This window comes from Symsagittifera roscoffensis, unplaced genomic scaffold (genome assembly GCF_963678635.1).
Source record: "Symsagittifera roscoffensis unplaced genomic scaffold, txSymRosc1.1 SCAFFOLD_93, whole genome shotgun sequence".
Classification (NCBI taxonomy): Eukaryota; Metazoa; Xenacoelomorpha; order Acoela; family Convolutidae; genus Symsagittifera; species Symsagittifera roscoffensis.
In genome coordinates this window covers 36,674-57,159 of record NW_026971600.1, presented here as the reverse complement: position 1 = coordinate 57,159, position 20,486 = coordinate 36,674, and the positions used below count along the sequence as shown (strand labels likewise).

At 40.0% G+C, this 20,486-nt stretch overlaps 3 protein-coding genes across 3 annotated transcripts; 1 reads left to right on the top strand and 2 right to left on the bottom strand.

Annotated features, from left to right (window-relative positions):
- The first annotated feature begins 1,636 nt into the window (after positions 1–1,636).
- On the top strand, positions 1,637–5,981 carry LOC134856536 (uncharacterized). Its single transcript, XM_063872804.1, has 3 exons — positions 1,637–2,988; positions 5,391–5,614; positions 5,760–5,981. The coding sequence occupies exons 1-3, from the start codon at positions 2,664–2,666 to the stop codon at positions 5,979–5,981; spliced, it is 771 nt and encodes a 256-aa protein (XP_063728874.1). The 5' UTR covers positions 1,637–2,663.
- A 350-nt stretch (positions 5,982–6,331) lies between these two features.
- Positions 6,332–9,412, bottom strand: LOC134856535 (transcriptional adapter 2-beta-like). The gene has a single exon (XM_063872803.1). The coding sequence runs from the start codon at positions 7,568–7,570 to the stop codon at positions 6,338–6,340; it is 1,233 nt and encodes a 410-aa protein (XP_063728873.1). The 5' UTR covers positions 7,571–9,412; the 3' UTR covers positions 6,332–6,337.
- Positions 9,413–9,833: 421 nt separating this feature from the next.
- Positions 9,834–13,044, bottom strand: LOC134856537 (sedoheptulokinase-like). The gene has a single exon (XM_063872805.1). The coding sequence runs from the start codon at positions 12,973–12,975 to the stop codon at positions 11,551–11,553; it is 1,425 nt and encodes a 474-aa protein (XP_063728875.1). The 5' UTR covers positions 12,976–13,044; the 3' UTR covers positions 9,834–11,550.
- Between the last annotated feature and the right edge of the window lie 7,442 nt (positions 13,045–20,486).

Here is a 20,486-nt window from a genome sequence, read left to right as displayed (position 1 = left end):
CTATTCATTTTTACGGTGGTGAGAGGAGGGAAAACAACATACATTTAAAACGCTTTAATAGAAAATTAGTCTGATAAATGGAAAAACTCCATAAATAGAAGACCAGTGTTTCTCAACGCTGAAACAATTTCTGAATTTCTGAACTACTATGGTATCCGAGTCACTGCCGAAAGGACTTCTATATGATACCACACTTGACCCTCTACGAGGTTTATTTAATTTGCCTGAACAGCTAAAAACTACACCCACCGCAATACATCCTTCCCACTACTTGGCGAACTGGACGGAAAAAAATCATGCTAGGGAAAGTAAGCCGACAAAAGAATACAAATGATAGAACGACAATTGAAGCTTTCACAAAAATCATTTTTCGAAGATTAACAACTCCAACCCGGGATTATTTGTTCCAAAGGCGCGTTCTTTACTTCTAGGCCAATTTAGAAGGGAAATGGTAGATCAGGGGCGGATTTAGGGGGGGGGGGCGGACGCCCCCCCCCCCCCCCCTCAGGGATTCGACCCTCTGCCGACCCAAAGGGTCCCCCCTTTGATACTTTTTCAGAAATCCATTTTTGGCCGACCGACCCTAAAATTTTTCTAAAGGCGCCTTCGGCGCCAATATATACTAACTTTGAGGGGGAGCGCGCGCCAAAAAAACGCGATTTTTTGTCAAAATTTTTCAAAAAGTGCCCAAAAACGGCTTTTTTTACTGTTTTTTTCAAAAATTTGCCTGCGGCGCAGAAAATTTTGCAAAAATAGGGGCAAAACAGTGCTTTGGGAGAGCTCGAAAAATCTATTTGGTCGACCTAAAAAAAAAAAAAAAGGTCGACAAAAATTTGGAAAATTTTTTGAAAATCCGCCCCCCCCCCTCGAGAAAATCCTAGATCCGCCCCTGTGGTAGATGCTGAGGTTCCATAAAAAAGCAAGGTCACTTTCCTCCAGATGTGTAATGAAAGTTATTAACAGGAAAAAGACTTATTTCCTTATTACAAGTACACCTGCTCTCGCAAGGGAAAAGAAACCAGCAGCCAAGACATCAAATTAAAAACATGAGGAAGCATAAAGGTTTTCTTTTAAGTACTTTAAATGATACTTGCTGTCTGTGTCAATGATGTGTGTTTTCCATGTATGTGAAATCGAATAAAACAACTAAAATTATAGTCTTTCCAGTTTCATCATCAATTTTATAGAAATAGACTTTTTAAAAACTCTGGTTTGCTTTCTTGGACAGACTTTCGCGTTAAAGTTTTTCAAAAACTAGTTTTTTTTTCACAATAAAAAAACACGCGTATCCCATGCTATGGTTCTACGGAATGTTTGAAAGCTTTTAACTTGCAGCAGTTGCAAGTGTTCGGAACTTTCACGTGGAATTCAGGAAAATATACATATAAATCAATATTCAGTTCATCATATTGCAGTCAATTAATTCTTGTTTGCTGAATTTCTTTAGGGCATCAAATGTTACTTGAACGGCAATGTTTTCGTTGCCGATTGTTTTCACGGCCCCAGTTAAATTTGCAACAGGAAATACGGATCAATCGTTTTAACTGCAAATGAACATAACATATAGACATTAGAAACCATCCGAGAGCAACTGAAGGTGGCTAGATATTCAGCATGACATCATTTTATTTCCATGCGACCTATTCCATTATACCACAAAATTTTCTACAGCACGTTGGTGATATATTTATTGGTAACTGTGCAGCATGTATTAGTTTACCTATAGCCACCAACCATCAACAAAATCGGGGAAAAGTCCAATTTGCTATCATTTCTACAAGCCGCATTTGTTTTAAGCATAACTGGGTATTTTCTAAGAGCTGAAATACTTGAATGTAAAATAGAAACTGAATGTAGAAAAATAGAACCTTTCAGAGGCTGATTGAACTTTCGACTTTATAACTTTTCGGCATGTTGGCCTGCCGCCTATCAAAGCACACGATAGACGCTCCCATGACTTAAGGTACCATTTACCATTTTAACCAAATACAGTAAATTCATACACGCAAGCACAATAGCGGGATAGTCTACTAGAATTAGTCGCCCCTTCGTACGTGCTACCCTCTTTCTTTGCTAAGCGAACAGGAATCAAGCTAACATTTGCACTACCAACGCATTAAACACGACATATTAGCAAGCAGAGTAGTAGCATGCTACTTAGCACAACGTAAAAACAAATTCCCGTAAAAATTGCTGCGAATTTTGGAAGCGTACGGTCGAAAAGTAACCCATCAAAAGCTTACTCCAAAAACTTGGGTAACACAAACTACATTTACCCTGCGTTTGATACATTGACCCAAGAAACCCGCAGCCCGGGTGCTGTAAATACGGGGGGCTCACCCACGTCACGTAGATGGCCTAGTTTCAAGAAAGCTCTTCCTTTCACTCGATCTATTAGTGGGGACCGTTTAGACCGAAGACAAAAGCGAGAAAAACGTGTTCAAACACAGTCTGCCATATTTCGTGGATCAAACATAGGCAGCACAGGCTATTCTGGCGCGAGTGACACAAACTTCAGCAGACTTACTTCACTTCTTTCATTCAATCCTCAAAATCAATCAAAATCCAACCCAACACAAAAAGCCACGCAGGGTAACCGCAACGTCAATAGTTCTCATATTCGAAATTCACCTTCAAGTGATTTGACAAGAACTGAGTCATATATGGCTGCCAGCGCCAACGACTCCCAATATCCCAGTCTGCTAGACGAAAGCGACGAGTTTAACAACAGTCAAGTAACTACTTCACGCGAGGCGCGTGAGCAAAGAATGACTCAGCGTGCTCGGGATGTTCTCATGGATGATTTATATACTATGTTTGTGCAGCGTGAAAGATGCGGGGCCGACTTCAAGTTCAAATGCGGCACTAAGATTTTCAAGTGTCATCGTTCATTTCTGATGGCCCGCATGAGGATTTACTACTCGGGTCTGGGCGACAAAATTGGTATCGTGACTCTGCCTAAACATTTCCAACCAGATGCTTTCGAAGGTTAGTTCGTAAATACTCGATCAGAAACTACGTAAACAGAAAAGCAAACCACAACCTTGAATTAGATTATTATTGAGATAACTTATAATAAGAGGTAGGGTTTGAGTTTAAAAAATTCAGTCTGCCTTGAAAACATTTCCGGAAAAGTAAATCCTTTATTGATTACCAAAATAGGTCTTATTTCATGAAAACTTAATCATAAAATTTCAATAAGTATCTGAAGTATCTAAAAATGAAGTATTCAACAAATGTAACTAGCCCATCAAAATCTTTTTCAAAACTAAATTTCAACATCTCTGCATGTTCGGAATTTTTGTACCATTGTACATAAAAAAACAATCATTTTTTAACAATACATACTGTTTACCATTTTAGAAATAGGGAAATGCCGGAACCCGACCAAAAAATCAGTATATTAAAAAACAATTCATGTTTTTGGGTGTCAAATAGCTATTTGCTTATAATGAATGTTTCAATAGCCCCTTCCAGGATTTGAAACCACCTTGAGATTTTGAAAATCCATATTCTGCTGAAATATTTTCAGCATCCAGAATCTCGAAACAATTCTTTCAAATGCAAATCAAAATCACAACAAATATCAAGATAAACTTTTTTCACAGTAGCTAATCAAGTATTTCAAATCAGCAACTATAAAAAGCTATAATGAAAACAAAAAACGACCAAACTTTGCTCTCGAATAAGTTGGCGATATTTAAATCAATTGGTGAACGATACTGAAACTAATATTATTTTCAGTATCGCTCACTAATTGATTTAAAGGTGAAGTTACTCGAACAAAGCATGGTATTTTTCGGAAGAGAAAAACATCTACAAAACAATCAATTTAAAAAAATGATTGAACCGTAGATAATCATGAGGTTTCGAAAAAAAATTAATGAGCTTTTTATATTCTGTGCCAAGGACAGTTCGTTGCTGTCCAACTAGCACAGAAAGTTCTGGCCATAAAAAACTTGTTTGATTTTGGTACAACTAAAGGATCCCAATGTCAGATCCTAGAACATAGTCAGATCCGCAAGTAGAAGTAATTTAGGCAGGTTTGACCAGTTTTCTTCGAAGATAAATAAAAAAAGCAAAATGATAGCTCACAAATTTATATTCTCGAGAAGGCGCTAAAGGAAACTTGGTTCATTATTTTGATGTGACAAAAATAAGTACGCTTATCCTCCTATTATAAACTTACTTGCTTGCTTTATTAGCTCGAAATTGAACAAAAAAATCAAAAATTTCAAATTGTTTTTCTCAGACACAGAGAAAAACAAGTAAGATTTGTAGGAAAAGTTAACTAAGGAACAAAGTCCAGTTCCCGATACCAAGACACTTGCTTACGCAACTTGAATTAAACTTAAAAACAAATACAAAGTTGAACCGCAAAAGATCCAATTTGGCGTGGTCAAAACTTCAGACTTTTTCCCAAAACAAATCATCTCGACTTATCTTTACTACTTCACTACGTACCTAGACACTTGACAAAGGATGATAGTAATTCGTTCATTCCACTGGGAACTGAAAAACTAAATCAAATTTGTGAACCGCCATGCATCTTGTAGAAGCGCCATTTTTTTTACTGCTGAGGAGCGCAATTTCAGCCTCACCTGAGAAATGAATTTAATGAACAAGCCTCCAAATATATCAAAACAAAGCCATCAAATCTAACTTCAAAGCTTCTTCGTGACAAACTATACGACTGAAATAACTAAAACTCACTTGGTATATTATCACTTGAAAATCTATTTCCAGTTTCAACATTTAATATTTCAACATTTAGGTAGTTAAGTCGTTTTTTTAAGCAAACTCGGATTAATTAGCTAGTTCCTAAGAACATAGCTAAACTGACAGTTAGAAAAGAATAATGAACGAAAAAGTAAACCTAAAAAAACATTGACCTAGTGGAAAAATCTCAACTTTTGAATATCAAACAAAAAATATATGGCCTTAAAGCTCTTTGAATTTCAAGGGAAATTTATAATTGGCAATTTTTTGAGAAAACTGGATTACTACGAAAAGTTTTTATTCCGCTGGGAAATCTGTAAACTAAATCCCACTTTCGATACTAGAAACCGATCATGTTTTATTTCGCGCTATTTCAGCTTTCATAAATGAGGGTGCAAAAAAAACGAACACTCGAAGACAAAGTTCCTCGCTACTTTCTCTATTTCATCCGCTCTTCGCTACATTTGTTTCACTGCCTTCGGGTTTTTTTAGAATGTAACGGAAGCTTTTGATGAATTAATTTTTTAGAAAATAGCTGAAATTAATCAAAACCAATGCAAACTCCCTGAACATAATCAAAACCAATGCAAACTCCAAAGCATATTGTCAAGAAAATGACGCATGATATACAAAATGGACATTTTGGCAATTAGAAAAAACGATCTTTTCAGCGGTGCTCATGTATATCTACACGGCCAAGTTGCCAGTCGGCTTCACCCAGATGGCTCTGGGAATCCTTCCCATTTCCAACTACTTCTCCTGCGACGACCTCATCAACAGGTGCGAGCTGGAACTGGTAAACAATCTGCAGCCAGAGAATGCAGTCACCACCCTGGATGTGGCCAGGAAAGAATCCAGGGAACATCTCCAATACAAAGCTGCGAAATTCATCAAAGTATACCTTTCTTCTTTCCCAAAAACTGAATACTACAATAGAGCATTGGATGAGTGATAGACATCAATATTTCAAATTCAAACAAACTGCAAACACAACAAAAAAATTGGCCATTCGTTTTTTAACATCGCTGCTATTTTTTCAGAAAAATATCGACTCAGTCAGGAGAACGGAAAGCTACCGGGCCTTCCTGGATGCAGATGAGGGGAACTGTCGACTGCTACTCGACATTGTCACTCAGACTCTGAAGCGACCGACAAGTGTCTGCAGCAACCCAGGGTCACCATCGCCACCACCTTACGACCCGAGCGCACCCGCGTCCCGATTCTCGCTATCTGACAACGCCGAGTGCTTCATTCCAATCTGAACTTTGCAGACAAATCAAAGTCAAATTAAAACCATACATCAAACACTTAGTGCTTTAACCTAACCAATTCATACCGACTCGCCTAGTTTAGAGTGAACTCACAATGGTCGATGTTGCTACCGTGTCCATTAGAGAAAATTAAATGTTATGCTGTGTTAGTTGGAAAAATGTCATCATTTAGATAAATAAATTTACTTTTCTAGTGAATGTTTGAATTTAATTTGAGCAAAAACAAGTCTAATTGAACGCAGGCTACTTCAAGTTCAAATTGTTCTAAGCAAATTGAAGGTACAAAATTTGACACGTTTTCTTGAGAATTTCAATAAATAAAATGTTTAGCATCTTCTGATAGAAGATTAAGATGATGACGGTATTAACCCACTGAGATGAAGGAAATCGGCTACTTTCTTGTTCACGCCTTCTTTATCTCGGAACCTTGCTCTGACGTCATCGAACGAGTTTCCGTCGCCTATTTTTTTGAGTAAATTCAACTTGATAGTAATATACTTGGCAGGTTTTATTTCATACCTGTCACAGAACTGTTCCTCCTCTTTGCTGAGATTGTCGTGTCCGTTTTCGCACGATTTGTGTTCACCACCTGCTCCAACTGATGAACTCCTGGTTGAACTACTTGAAACCTCATGTTCCAACTGCTTTCTGACCTCTTTGTCTACTTCGGCCGACGCGAAACTTTCCCGTAGCATTGCTTCGCCGCAATCTTCCAATGTTCTACAGCCACGTTTGCGGAAAAACTGCAGACACTTCAGTTGAGCTCTAACTTTTCTTTCTTCGGACAAATCTCGAAACAATTGGTTCGCCTCAGATTCACAAATTGTCTGAAGAAAAGCCAGAGCAGCTGATTTATCTGCATCAGTAGTATTTGCAGTTTCAGTGCTACTTATAATTTCATTCCATACTTTACATTTTTCTCTGTAGAACCCCCGAATGTCGCCTGATTTTTGAGTTGAACAACTGCTATTTTTGGAAGAACTCGAACTGGCTTCTTTGGTTTCTCTGAAAAATTCTGGTATGACTGAGTAATCGTGTGCAACATCATGCCTCCTTTGACGCTCTGTGATTCTTCGTCTAAACATGTGAACTTGCGCGACTTTGAGCTCGAATTGTAACGAGTTCATCTCCATGTCAAAGCATCCAGGGTCACCAAATGGACTCAAATCTGCTATATCAGTTTCAGCCGCATTGTCGAAATCTAATTCAAAGTCGTCTCTTAACGGTAAATATGCCATCAACTGTTGTTGTTCTCTTTCCACACTTGTTTTTCTCCCAACAATCATATCTTTGAGAGGGTCACAACCTTCACTGTAGTTTATTGCACTATCATACACAGTTCCAAATTGCTCCGCAGACAAGGTCTCGTCTCCTATGTTTGAGCTAACGTACGTTTCCTCGAAGTGATTGAAGGCCTCTTGAGGGGACCTGGTTGCAATGAGTTTTGATACATCTTCCCAGTTGCCCAATCCGAAATGCTCGATGGCTTCTAACAAAGCTACTTCTTCTCTAGCAGTCCAATCGCAACACTCGTACAAGACAAACTCGCCACGGCCACATTCCTTTTTTTTAACAGACATTCTGAAGAGAGAGAGAGAGAGACAGACATTGGTAACAACATAGCCAACAGACAGTTAGAAAAAAGTAAATGAACGCAAGGGAAATGAAAAAAATATATATTTCTCTGAAAAAACTTGTAACTTAAAAGAAAAAACGTATGGCCCTTAGGTCTTCAGATTTCAAGAATAATTTATCATTGACACTTTTTAGATAAAATATCTCAATTTGAAAAAAAAATTCTGATTACGCTAGGAAACCTAAAACTGAAATCCTTTCTCGAAATTAGAAGTCGATGACGCTTTTCGTGACCTTAAAACTTTTGCTGTTCGATAGTGGAGTTTGCCTTCCTTTTAACAAAAGAAATGAACTAAACACAAAAATCAGAACACAGACCGTGAGAAAAAAATCAAAAATGTGTGTAAGTGGAGATCGCAATTTGCCCTCCTACTGGCAAATGAGCTTGAAAATAAATCAAAAGTCAAGCCAGATAACAGCAAATGTGGCGAGAAAAAAATGATTACTTTTCCTTAAAAAAAAAACAAAGAAATCATCAAGACCTATTTTTGAATTCAATATCTCACCAAATCAAATTTTGTAAATTATTTCAAACTGTAGCATTGACAAGTAGCGATCGCTTGCTCCGTTTCGTTCTGCTGCGCTCACATTCGTCACGAGGTATAAGGCGCTCAAATCAGTGTGTTGCCGCTAATATTACCTACACTGACAGAGATTTGTTCCATTGTTTTATTCAGGTGGCGAGTTGTGTGTTTCAAACCAAATTTGCGATTACGCAGCTCAAGTAGCTAGAAACTTCCGAACAGTTTCGAATATGGAAACAATGACAATTCAAAAATTTAAAACAATTCCAAGAGTTACATTCGCTTTGTCACCACTTGTTTTTTCACGTTCACCATTACCTTTAGCCATTTCAAAAAACTACACATTAAAAACTTAGACTTCGAGCTGCCGTTTGCTCTATACAGTCTTAAAGTTCAAAAGTTGTTAAAAAATCGAATAACGACAAAAAGGGCTCAACGCGATCTATACGTGGTCCATGTGGAGCTTCGGACCACTTTCAATATCACACAAACATAATAGCCTTGCAAGCTAGCAGACAGAAAGTCGAAGAAAAGCCACTAAATCGAAAAAAAAGCAAAAATAATTCGAAAAATCGCAACTACAAAACTTTCAAAGTTTTTTCTGCAATGATGTTTAATGAGGAAAACAACCGCAGAAACAAATAAGCACTCAAAGCCATTTATTGAGCGGTAACTAGGCCGGCACAAATTCTGTAGGTTCCCGTTGAGTTGAATCGAAAACTAAGTTAATGACATGAAACTTCTGAAATTCTAAATAGTAAAGTTCAGAATAAAATACGAAATAACAAGTTAAGAATAGAACGGCCAAGAAATTCTGCATTCACAAGAAAGGGATCTTAAGCCTTTTTTCACGTGATATCTTTTGCTGAGAGAGCTTATGTCATGTGATCCTGTGCCATGGTACTTTCTGGTTTTAATGTCAAAATTACCACAAATATTTTATACGTTTGCCTCAGATGATGCTTACATTGACTAAAACGTGTCGTGAATCATTACCTTGATAGACGCTAGTTGAACCAAAATTAAAAATTTTGCCATGAAAAAATTTGAAGAAAAAAATTTGAAACCCGACTATGATAAACGAAAAATTAAACATTTAATTTCATTTCAAACAACGCAAATTGAGGTGCTAATCTAATTCAATCAAATCAGAATATTCGAGGCCAAATAAACAAATAAACAAACCAAATTTAGTAAAATTAGCAGTTACAGGAAATAAAGAAAAACACAAAAACACGTATAAGCAGGGGCGGATCTAGGATTTTCTCGAGGGGGGGGGGGGGGCGGATTTTCAAAAAATTTTCCAAAATTTTGTCGACCTTTTTTTTTTATTAGGTCGACCAAATAGATTTTTCGAGCTCTCCCAAAGCACTGTTTTGCCCCTATTTTTGCAAAATTTTCTGCGCCGCAGGCAAATTTTTGAAAAAACAGTAAAAAAAAGCCGTTTTTGGGCACTTTTTGAAAAATTTTGACAAAAAATCGCGTTTTTTTGGCGCGCGCTCCCCCTCAAAGTTAGTATATATTGGCGCCGAAGGCGCCTTTAGAAAAATTTTAGGGTCGGTCGGCCAAAAATGGATTTCTGAAAAAGTATCAAAGGGGGGACCCTTTGGGTCGGCAGAGGGTCGAATCCCTGAGGGGGGGGGGGGGGGGCGTCCGCCCCCCCCCCCCCTATATCCGCCCCTGCGTATAAGTGCAATGAAAACCACTTGCAGCTCAAGAAAAATCCGAGGCAACTAGGTTAACAAAACATAAGCAGCCAAACAAAAGACAGACCATTTGCTTTAAATGGATTCTTTTTCGCTTGAAAAAAAAAGAACTGATCTTGGCCAGATTCAAACCCAGGACATTTGTCGGCCCAGGCCCATTTTTTGTATCTAGACCAAAGGCGCCAGACAAGCACAGATAACTAGCTTCATTTAAAACTAAACTAGCAAATGATTCAAAAGATTCAGTTAAACAAGTTGTTTAACCCAAAAAAAATAGATTCCGATTTGATAGCGCTCGCTAACGTAATCATTCGACAGCATGAGCCTTGCGTTCTTCGTACTTGATTTTGGGTAAAACCATTTTGTGGGTGATTAGAAAAAAAAATTTTCGTTACTCAAGTATAACACCAGCGCAAACTCGAATTGATAACCTTTTAGAAACAAATCGATCCAATTTAGTCATTCAGTAGCAAAATAGGAAGTGCAGAAAAAACCGAACTCACTTGACCATTCAACGGGGACGAAGTGGCTTTTTCTACAATGATATAGAAATCTATGCCAGGATGCAGACATGGAAAAAAAAATAGGCGAAAATCTGCAAAAACTCGATATTCAAAAGTACGCACGATCCATCGATCCTCAAACATCATAAATCACTAAATTAACACAGAGGCGAAAAGAGAGCTTCGCGCCACTTGTAATACAAAACTGAATGACTACAACTAATTGCACATCAACCGACAAATCGAATAATAAAAGCTTAAAAATGTTTTTTGTTTAGTGTAAAATTCCAAAAGAAACGAAATTTTGGAAGGAATTACTGCAACTTTAAAACTTTTACAAACAGAGGCGAAGGGAAGCCTCCCACTTCTTGCGATATACGACATAAATAGCTAATTGACAGAAACCGGCATGAGCAGCCGTGCCCGAGTGGTTAAGACGCGGAGCCTTTAACACAAACGTCGAGGATTCGAATCCCGCTTCCGTCTTGATTGGAGGAGTCCCAGTGTCATCCGCCTCCTCAAGGATTGCAAAATGGATTGCATCTCTCTCCTCCGCGGAGAAAAGACTCAAGCGTGAGTGGTGGGAGTTGGGCTGGAGGCTAATTACAGAAATAGGCAAAGAAAGCTTCGAGACTAAGTAACAATAATAAAATTTAGGTTCGAAAAAGCTCAAATTCAATTTTGATTTGGAAATGACATTCGCTGCTCTTATCCTATTCGAAGCTGTAAATGAGTCTGAAAAGCTTTAAGCTCATCTATAAGTTCTTGAATATATTTGAAATAACAAGAGAAAACCCATCCTAACCATAGTTCCTTCACCATCGTTGTCTAGTACATGTATTAAAAAAATCTACTACTCCTACTAGGTTTCAATACCTTTTGGTGATCGCAAACGCAATCAGTGCATAATTCAACCTGGAAATTGATGGCAGGTTTTTTGAAATATTTGGCGTCACTAAAAAGTTGCCTTATTTGGACCATACATAATTAAGGTATTTGACTTAAGAGCCTCCTTATCTTTCAGTATATTCGATCACATCACTTTGATGACACATACGAATAAAATCCGTGATCATAAACTCTTTAAAACTAAAAATGGAAAGCTAAAATAACACATACCATGAATTTTCTATTGAGGAGTTATACTTCTAAACCATTTATAAATAAATCTTCGAAATACTTTAACTAAATATTATGTATGTAAATTTTTCACGTTATCTCTAACAAACAATGCAGCTCCTCGCGAGGAATCGCTATCGGATATTACACATCCAGGGAAAATTTCCCGTACTAATTTATTCAACAGTTGGTTTTTTCTGAATATATTTCCAACCGCAACGACCTTATCGTAAAGCAACTTTCCGTTCGAAGCTTTAATGAACACGTCTCGTGCATTGTTAATAAGGCCTCTATGAATCGCCAAAGAAATTTGGCCTAGATTGCATGATAAAGAAGACAAGCATAATAGCGATGCATGGCTGGTACTTGCTGAAACTGAATGACTGTTCCGTTCTGAGTAAAGGTCGCCTTGAAACTGAACACCAGGGTTACGGCTACCTCTGCAATGTTCCAATATTCCAGCGTCAATAAAAACCTTGTAAATATCATCGATTGGCGGCGAACTTTTATCTGAATCATTTAACACTCCACATATTAAGGGTGCAAAAACATGCTCAACAAATTGTTCCAGATTATTCCCTCCATTCATTGATGCAAAAACAGCCAAAAACGTTTCACCAATATACGGAAAAAACTCAAGACCCTGCAACGCGCCATTTGTCATTAAAACAATCTCCTCCGAGGATAGAACTTTTCCAATTTGACATGAAGTACCCAAATTTAATACCAAACTGTCGGTACAGGATCTAATAACCGAGTAGAACGCACATTGAGTATCGCCCATCGGAACCAGAACTTTAACTCCTTCAGGAAAGCCAAGCACAGTGCTCTTTGTCAGTCCCATAATTGTACAATCTGACACGATCGAGGGAAGTGTTTCTACTGGAAATTTTCTCGCCCTAAGAGTATCATAATCGAACGAATTTTTTAACGGATCAAAATATCCGAAACTGTTGGCCAGTTGGCTCGTTGTTTTCACGGTATAGTTACGAGGACATCCTAAAAACATCCATGCGAAGAAATCCATGATCGAGCCCCAATACTTTCCTGACATTTTAGATGATGATGAGCCATAATTTTCAAACAAAAGAGATGCAAGTCCATAGCCGGGATGAATCGAAGGATTTTCAGCCAAAAAAGTATCAGTCAACCTCTGATCTTCCCAGGTTATTAAATTTGAAACCCTAGCACTTTCCAAGACTGATTCCAAATCAGCAGATAAGTCGAAAGAAACATCTTCCCATGTCACTATGCCGTGCATTTGACCAGTCATTATTACATGATCGACATCATTCAAATGGAGCAGTATATTTGTCGTGGCAGCTTTCAAGTTATCAAAAATTTTATAAGGCGACTGCTCTCTATACCCCGGAGGCAGACCAACAACATCAGCGTTGCTTTCTAATTGTTGTGATGCAATTGAGTCATTTTCCGAGCCATAAACCGGCAGTACGGAGACTTTCAACGAAGCAGTGCCAAAATCGATTGCACAAATCATTTCCTCAAATGAAACAAAAACTTTCAAATCAAAAATTTTTAAAAATTCAACAATATGCAGAGAAGAACACGGATAGCCGGCTACTGGGAAGGAGCACAGAATGTTACGACCAGATGTAACATTCGCCCGGAAGATACATATCGACGGATAACAAAACTAAGTCTTAAGACGACTGGCTAGCGTCTAAACAGAGCTTTGCATGTTTTTCACCGTCTCTACCAAGCCAGTACTTTTCGGTGGTCTTTCTTACATCAGGCTGACAAAAACGTTACTGTTCTCCGGCTTCGACCAGAACGCTCAAATTAACTGAATTACATGCAAAAATAGTGAGCTCATGGCTGGGTCTCAGTATCCCCAGACCACGAGGTCACTCCTAAAAACAGGGCTACTACTTATTATATTACTATTGTTTTTGTTCAGTAGATAAAAATCATCATCTCCATCGAAGATGGATCAACCCTTTCCCCCCTACTTCTAGCTCCTCATTCTTGTCAAAACGAATTAAGATCTTAATTAAATTCAAGTCAGGACATGACGGATGCTAAAATTCAATATAAGTTCATAAAAGTCCACGTCCCGAGACCCTTCCGGATTCTTGAATCCGGTGAATCAAGCTTCTTAATATCCAGTTCACAATAACTCGGAAGGCTGGGTTTTACCCTTCACCGTTGCTCGCAACGGCCTTGCAACTATTGTAACAGCACAATAGTTGCAACTCGGAACGTCCTCTGCTGTTCGGTATGTAACATTCGCCCGGAAGATACATATCGACGGATAACAAAACTAAGTCTTAAGACGACTGGCTAGCGTCTAAACAGAGCTTTGCATGTTTTTCACCGTCTCTACCAAGCCAGTACTTTTCGGTGGTCTTTCTTACATCAGGCTGACAAAAACGTTACTGTTCTCCGGCTTCGACCAGAACGCTCAAATTAACTAGATTACATGCAAAAATAGTGAGCTCATGGCTGGGTCTCAGTATCCCCAGACCACGAGGTCACTCCTAAAAACAGGGCTACTACTTATTATATTACTATTGTTTTTGTTCAGTAGATAAAAATCATCATCTCCATCGAAGATGGATCAACCCTTTCCCCCCTACTTCTAGCTCCTCATTCTTGTCAAAACGAATTAAGATCTTAATTAAATTCAAGTCAGGACATGACGGATGCTAAAATTCAATATAAGTTCATAAAAGTCCACGTCCCGAGACCCTTCCGGATTCTTGAATCCGGTGAATCAAGCTTCTTAATATCCAGTTCACAATAACTCGGAAGGCTGGGTTTTACCCTTCACCGTTGCTCGCAACGGCCTTGCAACTATTGTAACAGCACAATAGTTGCAACTCGGAACGTCCTCTGCTGTTCGGTAGTTCGTTGTAGTTTTTTAGTCTCGATTTCGTACTGTTCTTAATCGCAGATAAAAGTTGTTCTGTTTTTTCTTGCTCTTTTTGCTAAAAATGGCCGTTTCTGACGTTTCTCAGAAATATGACGTCACAATTCGAATTTTTAAAAATTAGAATTCCAGAATCTTCCAGCCTTCACCGTTTGGCTAATCGTTCAAATAACGTCCTTATCCGTTCTAAATCACCAATTCGGAAGGCTTGCTGCTAAAATACCGAATTCTGCAGAGACTGCATTTTGGCCATTCTGGTCGAATGTCACATACTCCCCGGACAGTCCGGTCAATGTCCTCATTGAATCGCGCAATGTTCTAAGTGGTTACAGTGTCATCGAACAGAATTTACAAAATGCACGAAATTACTTTTACCTACGTCACATCGACTCACTGCAGAATATAAATGGCATCATCCTACATCACTATAGCCTTCAAATTCTTTCATTAATCTGCACATTGAGGATATGACTTAAGATAAAACATATTTTCTGACTTCCAGTGTCAATATCCCGATTGAAACTTTTTCTCCTAGATTTAAAAGGTGTTGGCTTGCAGGACAGTCCTGCCAACCAACAAGCTAAAATTATCCTACTATGCTCCTTCCCTTCGGAAATCTTGCTTGTTTATTGTCCTGAATATTAAAACTAAGGAACTTTGTGGTTAGAAAGAACAATGCAACAACCTCCCTCCTCAAGAAGTTACTCAAGTTTTTCATGTCACCACAAAGTGATCAGTCTTCCTAAGTGATTAAAAACAATCATGCAGGCTGGAATATTTAAATATACTCTTCCCTCAAGCCTTTCTAAATAAATAATAAGTGAGTGTCTCTAAAGCCACTTCAACTAAAACCAAAATGCAAATATATAAATGCAACAATTTCCAAACTCAACTTAAATGTTTCAGTTTTCAATTACAACTTGGTTGCTTGGTTTCTCATTTGAGTTTTTCACACACATAAAACAATTTTGAGTTTTAACTTTTCTTCATCATCCCTTTGTTCTCTTCTTTTTTCGTCGTTTAGAAGTTCTAAAACTTCTAAATTCTTCTAATTTTCTTTCTTGTTGCCTCTTGTTTTCTCGACCATTCATCCATGCTCCATTTCCTCCTCCTGTGACGCTGACTCTGCACTCTCGGTCTCCGTGTCTTGTAGCACGTCATTGACTATCCTGACGCTGTTGGAAGCCGTCCTCCAACACTTCTGCTCTTCCACCCTCTGTTTACAGCAAGGTAGGGGATCCACGTTTGATTCTCTGTTTCTACAGAAGCTGTTGTGGAGACACAACGTCACGTTTCTCTCCAAATCTTCTTTCAGCATCTCTGCCTTCTCATTTCCACTACGCTCGCTCGTCCTGGAAATTCTTTTCACAGCGGTGGTCACTGCATTCCGATGGGTCACGAAAGCTCGCTTGAAAGCTCCTGCCCCAATGTCCAGCTGATATTCACTGTACACTCTGCCATGTTTCGACATATGCTTTTTCGCATACTCGTACAACCATGCAGTCATGTTAGCTCTGAACCATGGCATCAATCGTTTTCTTGCCCATATCTTCTTCACTTCCATCGGAATGTTTAGAACTTTGCACATTGTCTCAAAAAGATCTAAATCTTTTAGACAATCTAATTTCTGCAATTGTTCTCTCGTCGGTGCTTCCTGTCTATTATTTTCTCTCACATGAGCTTCCAGCCATCGTATCGCCATCATAACTCCCACTATCACTATTGTTATGGGCTGTGATGAATCTGGTAAACCCATGGAGAGCAGCTCTCCAGAGTCCCAGATCAACACCAGATTACTACGCTTGGGATACCACCAGGTCTGCAGCAAGCAGTGGCAAGGAAACTCATCATGCGTCAACATGATGCTCCTCCAATTACGTTTTCCCGAAGCTTCCAGCAATGGTTCCACTTCCATCATCACTCGGTGGATTTCATCATTCTCATCTACTGCATTGTAATCTGTGACAGTTGATCCTCTCTGTTTCTGTTTTTCAAAGTCACTGAAGTTCCCGCTCACATATCCCATGAATTTCTTTCCTAGTATTGACTCCAACTCTTCTTTGGTTCTTTCTAGAACTGCTGAGAAAATCTTACACAGTAACTCGTAAGACTTTTCAGACATTCTTGCCAACCTCACGCACTTCGGCACTGAAAAAGCTTGATCCACGATCGTTCTTGTGCTCTTCACGTCCACAGCCACGAAATGTACAGGGTATCTGCTCTTGCACATTGGAGCCAACGTTGAACCCACCAAATATCGTGCTCCTGATGGTCTACAATAAGTTTCGCTGTGTCTGATGTTCATCTCCGTTTCGATTGCTTCCCTCCATTTTCCTATATACTTCTGCTCAGTCTGCAGAACTCCTGGGAATACCTCTACGCTGATGGCTGTGACCATCTCATGTTTCTGTTCTAGATTCAATAGTGACTCTAAAGAACCAAACATGCTGTAGAATCCTAGTGCTGTCACTAGATTCACATCGGTTCCTCCATGGCAATCTGCTATCAGTTCCGTTTCCGTTCTTGCTTTCATCACTACATTTCCAAACAATACCGTCAACTGCTTGTGTTGTTTCTCCAGGGTTTTCACACAGTCTAGACTTCCACAAACGTGACCCTCTAGTCCACAGACTTCCGCCAGACAGCTACCAGGTTTGACCCAGTCTTCTGGTCCCCAGCCAGGCAACTCCACTTTATCTTCTCCGTTTCTCTTAGAGGCTGTTATCATCATATTATATATGATGTTGAGGTCACGCAGGTTACAGTCCGCATTCAGTTCCCTCTGTATGTCCTGTGTCGCCCGTAATATTGAGTCAGCGTTGGGACTAGGACACCACGATGGCTTCATCAATTCCCACACTGCCATCAAGCTCGTTCTCAGTAATTCATCTGAGAATCCCAACCCAAATTCCACTCTCTTGTCGGATTTTGGTACTGAAGGTGCAGTCACCTCTTCTTCCAAGACCAGTCCCAATTTGGCCTGTGAATTGTTGACGCTTTTAATCGTTACAATCCTGGACGTCCAGAATCTTAGTAACACCGCCTGCTCATAATCAAAGAAGCAATCGCGTATGTCTTCACTCAGGAAAGGATTGTACGCTATCCCTATGATCCCGGATACATAGCTATATGACTTCTTCTTGATCGGTCCACAGTATTCACTGGATTTCGGCAATGCTCCCATAGATTCTTTAGTGAGCCTCAACTCCTTGTTTGAGAATCTCCTGATCTCGTCTATCTTTTTCATGGGTTCCAATTCTTCAGGTTCTTTCATGTTCACCCTCATCGGTTTACTTTGCTGCATATCCAGCATTGCTAGTAAGAACATGGCTTTCGTTCGCTCATCGCCTTCCTTCAACATTTTAACACAAGTGCTTAATGCAGGTACTGAGATCTGCTCTATCAGGAATCGAATGAAACAGAGAGCGTCTCTCCGCTTTGCACACGCTACTGCTGCTCCCTCCTGGACTATCAAATCCCTCAGATTCGTCATAAGGAAAACTTTTTCTTCGTACTTCTCAACTGATCGTTCATCTCGTCCAGATCTTGTATGGTTTGGTTCGTCTGAACCTTCTGTGTTACTTTCGCCCCTTTTGGTGGCACAGCTGCTCTCAGTGGTAAACCAGACGAGGTCGCCTCGCTGTTCATCTCCCGATGCATTCTCGTCAGTTTCACCTTAATATATATCGTTAAAATTTGCTTAAAGACAGTTCAGATAAAAAGATATTTATCCTAAAATTTATTAAAATCAATTGGTTTCTAAAATTTTGGAATTCGACCTAAGATTGGACAGTCCAAACTTTGGATCTATTCCCAAGATCGTCATTTAGTTGTTCATGGTCACTAACCCCTACTTACCCATGATCTTAATAACCTAACACATAACATAACATAACATAACATAACACACATATCACATATTACATGCAGCTTGGTCTTTGGCCTAACACCCTCTCGCACATCACTCAGCCTATACTTAAGTAATATTTCTTATGTAGATATACTTGTATGTTCGTATCAGAGAATATCACGTGTACAAGCGCGTACAATTCCCGAGGATGCAGTCTTCCTCTATTTGGATCGTACACTGGAAGCGAAAGCTCCTTCACGTCCATTTCCACAAGGAAGTCCCTCAGCCTCGTCAAAGACAAGACTAGATTTTCTGGGTCCACGTGTTGCTTCTCTGTCGCCCTCGTTACCAGGAAGCATAAGTACTTTCCCGGTATTTGCGACACCGCCGGGGTTAAGGCTGCTACGCCCCCTATCCCTGGTCTTTGCTTCCAAAGGAATTCCACGTTTTTATATTCCCTCTTAAAATCTGCCGCTAGCGCCGTCCTAAAACTCATGTCTGCGGTGATAGCTACCGCACATGTTCTGTTTGTGAGTATGAAATCACTGTCTGTTAGTATTATGTTACTCGAATATTCATTTGGTAAATTAAAATATGACTCAACTACCCTGCCTATGTCAGGTTTCTTAGGTTCTTCACCTGTTTCTGCTTCTAAGTTTCCTGTTTCTCTTGCTATTCTCAATTTTTTTATTATCAAGTTTTCAGTGTGGGTAAGTCCTACCCCCACTCCCCGGACAAAAATATCCATCGGCGTCCCCGTCGATCGCATACCGGGTATTAAGTCAAGATTAGAAGCTGGAATGAGAAGTTGTCCTTCCTGGGCAGCCCAGGAAGGATCATCTCGTTCGGTCTTAATGTATTTCGCGCTTTCGCGATCTACGTCTTGAATCGTAACGCTGTTCTTTTCAGGGTCTGATGTCATTTCGTTCAGCCACTCTAAGACACGCAGGTTCGTCAGGTCTTGTTCATTTGACTGCTGTTGCTCATCGTCGAACTCCACCTCGGGTTTCGACCAGTCGTCAACCCACTCATCGTTGTGATCATCGACTATGTCAATGTCCTGTGACACTGTTATTTCCTCTAAACCCACTACTTCCTCCACTATTTTCTTTAGATCTATCCTGTCCACTACAAAGTCGTCACCGTAAGGATTGTATTTCTTTCTTAGTCTCGTCCCGTCTTTCTGACGAGTCTGCATCGTGAACGGAAGATCTGGTTCCATGTTCTTGGGAACCTCTGTCTGTTCGGAATCCTGCCAATCTTCCTCTGCGTAGGGCAAGGTTTCATCGTCCGCTTCGATCTGTTCGTTTGGATCCAGGTCCAATGGTGTATCCGTACCTTCCTCTACGACTTCGTTTCCATCGTTCTTCTCCCTGGTGCCTTTTTCATTGACCTCACAAGCAGGATCCATCATTAGATAATCCCCTTCTTCCATGTCTGCAGGTATACACCAGTCTTCTGTCGATGGATTGTGTGGCTTGATGTTCTCGTAGTGGGCTGCTCGGCCAGTACTCAGTCTATAAAAGCGTCCCTCTTGGTGCACCTCTGTAATCATGAAGGGTCCCCTCCACTTCTTCAGAAGCTTTTTTGTCCCTTTCGGTGGTATAACGTTCTGAAATACCCATACGTAGTCTCCCACCGAGTAAGCCTTTGCACCAGCTGCTTTCTTGTCGAATCTTTTCCTCTGCCTTGCCTGTGCCTGCTGAGTGTTTCGTCTACACAAGTCGTTCAACTCCTGTTGGCGTCTGATCACGTCCCTCACGTAGACCTGTGGGGATGTTTTCTTTCCCTCATACTCTGGGTAGAAGAATGTCAAGGGTAAAGACTTCTCGTGTCCCGTCAGCATCATGTGTGGACTGACTCCAGTGGTGGAGTGTTGCGTGCTATTATAAGCTCCCATCACCTGTGGAAGGTATCTGTCCCAATCGGTCATGTACCTGGAACAATATACTCTCAGCATCGACACTAACGTCCTATTCTGTCTTTCCACTAAGCCATTCGTCTGAGGGTGGTATGTCGTGGAGTGAGCCTGAGCGACTTGTGACCGTCTCATAAGCTCTTTCGTAAGCTCGCCTACGAAAGCCGTTCCATTGTCCGATTGAAACGTCATTGGACATCCGTGTCTTGCTATCCACGTATTGATCATTGCTTGTCATGCGATCATTTCTCTGCGCCCTTAGAAGGTCCGAGAGTCTGTATCTCGCCTTCAAGTACGTCTTCATGATTCTCATCTGACTGTTCAGCTCGTTGGGCTGATGTGTGTCTTCTT

Coding starts and splice junctions, on each gene's coding strand:
- LOC134856535 (XM_063872803.1), bottom strand. CDS start 7,570: ATGTCTGTTAAAAAAAAGGAATGTGGCCGTGGCGAGTTTGTCTTGTAC.
- LOC134856536 (XM_063872804.1), top strand. CDS start 2,664: ATGGCTGCCAGCGCCAACGACTCCCAATATCCCAGTCTGCTAGACGAA. Junction 2,989..5,390: donor CCAACCAGATGCTTTCGAAG/GTTAGTTCGTAA, acceptor CGATCTTTTCAG/CGGTGCTCATGTATATCTAC. Junction 5,615..5,759: donor AAGCTGCGAAATTCATCAAA/GTATACCTTTCT, acceptor CTATTTTTTCAG/AAAAATATCGACTCAGTCAG.
- LOC134856537 (XM_063872805.1), bottom strand. CDS start 12,975: ATGATTTGTGCAATCGATTTTGGCACTGCTTCGTTGAAAGTCTCCGTA.